The 3032-nt window shown below is 33.6% G+C and overlaps 1 protein-coding gene across 1 annotated transcript; it reads right to left on the bottom strand.

Annotated features, from left to right (window-relative positions):
• Positions 348–2318, bottom strand: LOC109222964 (putative germin-like protein 2-1). Its single transcript, XM_019387244.1, has 2 exons — positions 2137–2318; positions 348–1189 (listed from the first exon to the last, which is right to left on the bottom strand). Exons 1-2 carry the CDS (start codon positions 2249–2251, stop codon positions 660–662), a joined length of 645 nt encoding a protein of 214 aa, XP_019242789.1. The 5' UTR covers positions 2252–2318; the 3' UTR covers positions 348–659.

Genomic DNA, 3032 nt, shown 5'->3' with positions numbered 1-3032 from the left:
TGTCTCTTTTGGTAGATTTCTCTTTTGTTGTTGGATTTATCGTCGCTCAAAGTTTGCTTTACTAGCTTCCGCATGACACCCGACTTTTTCCGGTCCTAGCAATAATTGAGGTAAATGAAGTCTACTCTCTAAAAGTGTGTTCTAAGATTATTTACATAAAGTGTTTGGAAAAATAAATGAATCTCTCATGATGTTACGTGACCATGTATACGTAAGGACGATTATATTCATGAAAAAAATTTGATGATCTAAAGTACGCATGAGATGATGACTATATGTGATATATAAGAATTCCTAGAATTTCTAAACATGAACAAAACTCCTGTAAGCAATTTAATTTAGTTCTTCTTGGGTTTTAATTGTCCCAAGATTTTCTGGTTGCAGGAGAAAGACTTCACCAAAGGCTGGGATTTATAGTGATACAACAAAGGAAATTTAATAGAGACGAAGTCTTGATCTTTGACATAGAAACATTTCATACGTGCAATAGATAAATTTAGCTTCTAATGGAGTAGCATTTTGGCCAAGGGATGGGCAAAACACACAACACTCTGAACGAACGGACAATGAAAACAAACAATTAAATTAGAAAATCGCATAACAAAACTATCAAATTATCATTATTCTCATATTTGTCCAATCCTCCCCTTCATATTCCATCAGTAAAAACGCCCTTGTATCTGACTTGCCGTCTTTTGATCAATTTGAAAACCCCTAGCAAGAATATCACTAGGAATTGGTGGATCCGATCCGAAAGTTGCGTCTGCAACCCGAATAGTTCCAGGTCCTTGGCTACTTAAAGCCGCAATGGTAACAGCGTTAACCTCTCCTACATTCCTCTGAAAATGTACAAGGCCTTTTGGTACAACAAAAAAATCGCCCACTTCAAGTGTTTTTATGAAGAGACGATTCTCAGGGTTAGAAGTAACAAATCCAATTTCAACACAACCCTCGAGAACTATCACTATCTCCGCTGCGCGAGGATGAGTATGAAGAGGACTGAATCCATTTGGTGCAAAATCAGCACGGGCTAATACAATTCCAAGTGTGTTGATTCCTGGAATGATTGCCGGTGTTACTTGGAATCCGATTGAGTTTGATGTGTTGCCTGCTATGTTCAACCCACTGAAAAAGAAGTCCTCTGCTTCTACAAGGTTAGGGTCCTTGCATACCCTCCCATTCACGTGCACTGCCAAGTTTCAGATCCACAAATAATTTTTATATATATGCACCGTTTTAAAATTATTTTACGTTATTAGTACAATTTTACCTATTTTAATAATAGGTTATTTATCATATCTTGTTGATTATTAACCTGTGTTTATAAAAAGTTATACTAGAAGGCTCTAACTGACCTTGATAATGTAAAGATATTAGTTAAACCAGAAAATGGCCTAAACTATCCCTATTGTTTGGTAAATGGTTTATATTTATCCTCCATCTATCTATCTGTCCAAAAATATATTCCACGTTATTTTTATTAATAAAATTGCCCCTCCTTTAACGGTGCAACATGTGAGCCTTCAAATTAATGCGCTGGCATATTTTTACTGGGCCACTTGGCTCTCCGTTCAAAAATCAAATATGGGTATAACCCGACCTCTTTTATTATTCGGGTTAAAAATTAAATATGGGTATATATTTTTGGACGGAAAGATGGATGAAAGATAAATATAAATTATTTACCAAACAATAGGGATAAATATAAACCCGTTAGTTAAACTCATTTAATCAGATACACTATGAGACTATTAATTTGGTGGTAATATCATGCTAACTGACAAAACTAGCAAGGTTGTCAACCAAAAGATTGGACTACGGAGAAGCACTCTTTATGCTCAATTGTAACCAAAAGAATTTTAATATATGTAACTCTTTATACTCAATCTTCTTCATTTCCAGTCATAAGTTCGTTGAAGTAGTAGAAAGTTATAGTATAATATTCAATGGGGAGGCCAGAAATTTTCCCAAGGATGTTTAGACTTGAAAGAAGTAAAAGATTTCCTGATAAAGGGTGTTCAATATATGTTATATACACCTAAAATCTAGTAATATTTTACTTATACATATAGTATATTTTTTTGTACCATTTTGATAAATTGACCACCCTTATCAAAAGATGGCTTCGATTAGTACCTGAGGTTGTGGAGTCTGCTACACAAAAATCTTGAAGTGGACTTGGGTCAGATGCAAAACACAGTACTGAACACATTCCAAACAATATCCCAAACATAAAAAACCTTGAAGCCATTTCCACTTTTTTTTTCCCTTCTTTTTGACGTTAGAAATAATGGACTGCTTACAGAGAGTTTTTCTACTTGCAGAAAAAAGGTTTCACTAAAGACTGGGATTTATAATGAATTAGTGATGCCGAAAATTAAAGAGAATGAGTCTTCACAATTCTCACTATTCATAGTCGAATATAAATATACTAATAACAGAACGGGTCTAAGGATTCCCATTATTCACAGCCAAATAATGTAAGAATTTGTTTATCGATGTTACGTTGATTCTTTTGTCAGATTGCAGATGTGTTTGTACCTCTCCGGCGAACTTTAATTTATTTATTCCTTCCTTTCAACTTCTAGTTTATTACTCCTATATATTATTTATACTATTCTTTAGGGTACGCGCGTTGCGCGTGTATCCCGTAATAATAAATAGAAATTTTAAAATAATTACATAAATTTTAAATTGAAAATTATTTATGAGTTATTGTAAAAGAAATTTTAAAAAAAAGTTTAAATTTCTAAAATAATACTTATTGTGTCCTATTTATCTAAGAAATTTTGTACTATGTATCTGTTTGCTCAAAAGTTATCACATATCTTATGAATGCAAAACAATACGAATAAATTACGGAAAAATCATAGCAAATCGTAATAATCCATTGGACCACAAGAAGGAAGCGAAAAGCAGTACTCAGGATTAGGGGGAGAGGTATTAAAAGCCTTTATTGATAATATTGGTTTGGTCTGCCTCTCCATGAAGAGGTTCAGAGCCTTACAATGGTGTTTTCACTTCCCATAAGA

Source organism: Nicotiana attenuata, chromosome 2 (assembly GCF_001879085.1).
Source record: "Nicotiana attenuata strain UT chromosome 2, NIATTr2, whole genome shotgun sequence".
In the NCBI taxonomy this organism is placed as follows: Eukaryota; Viridiplantae; Streptophyta; class Magnoliopsida; order Solanales; family Solanaceae; genus Nicotiana; species Nicotiana attenuata.
The sequence above is the reverse complement of the archived record's forward strand: the minus strand, read 5'-3'. Positions and strand labels throughout refer to the sequence as shown.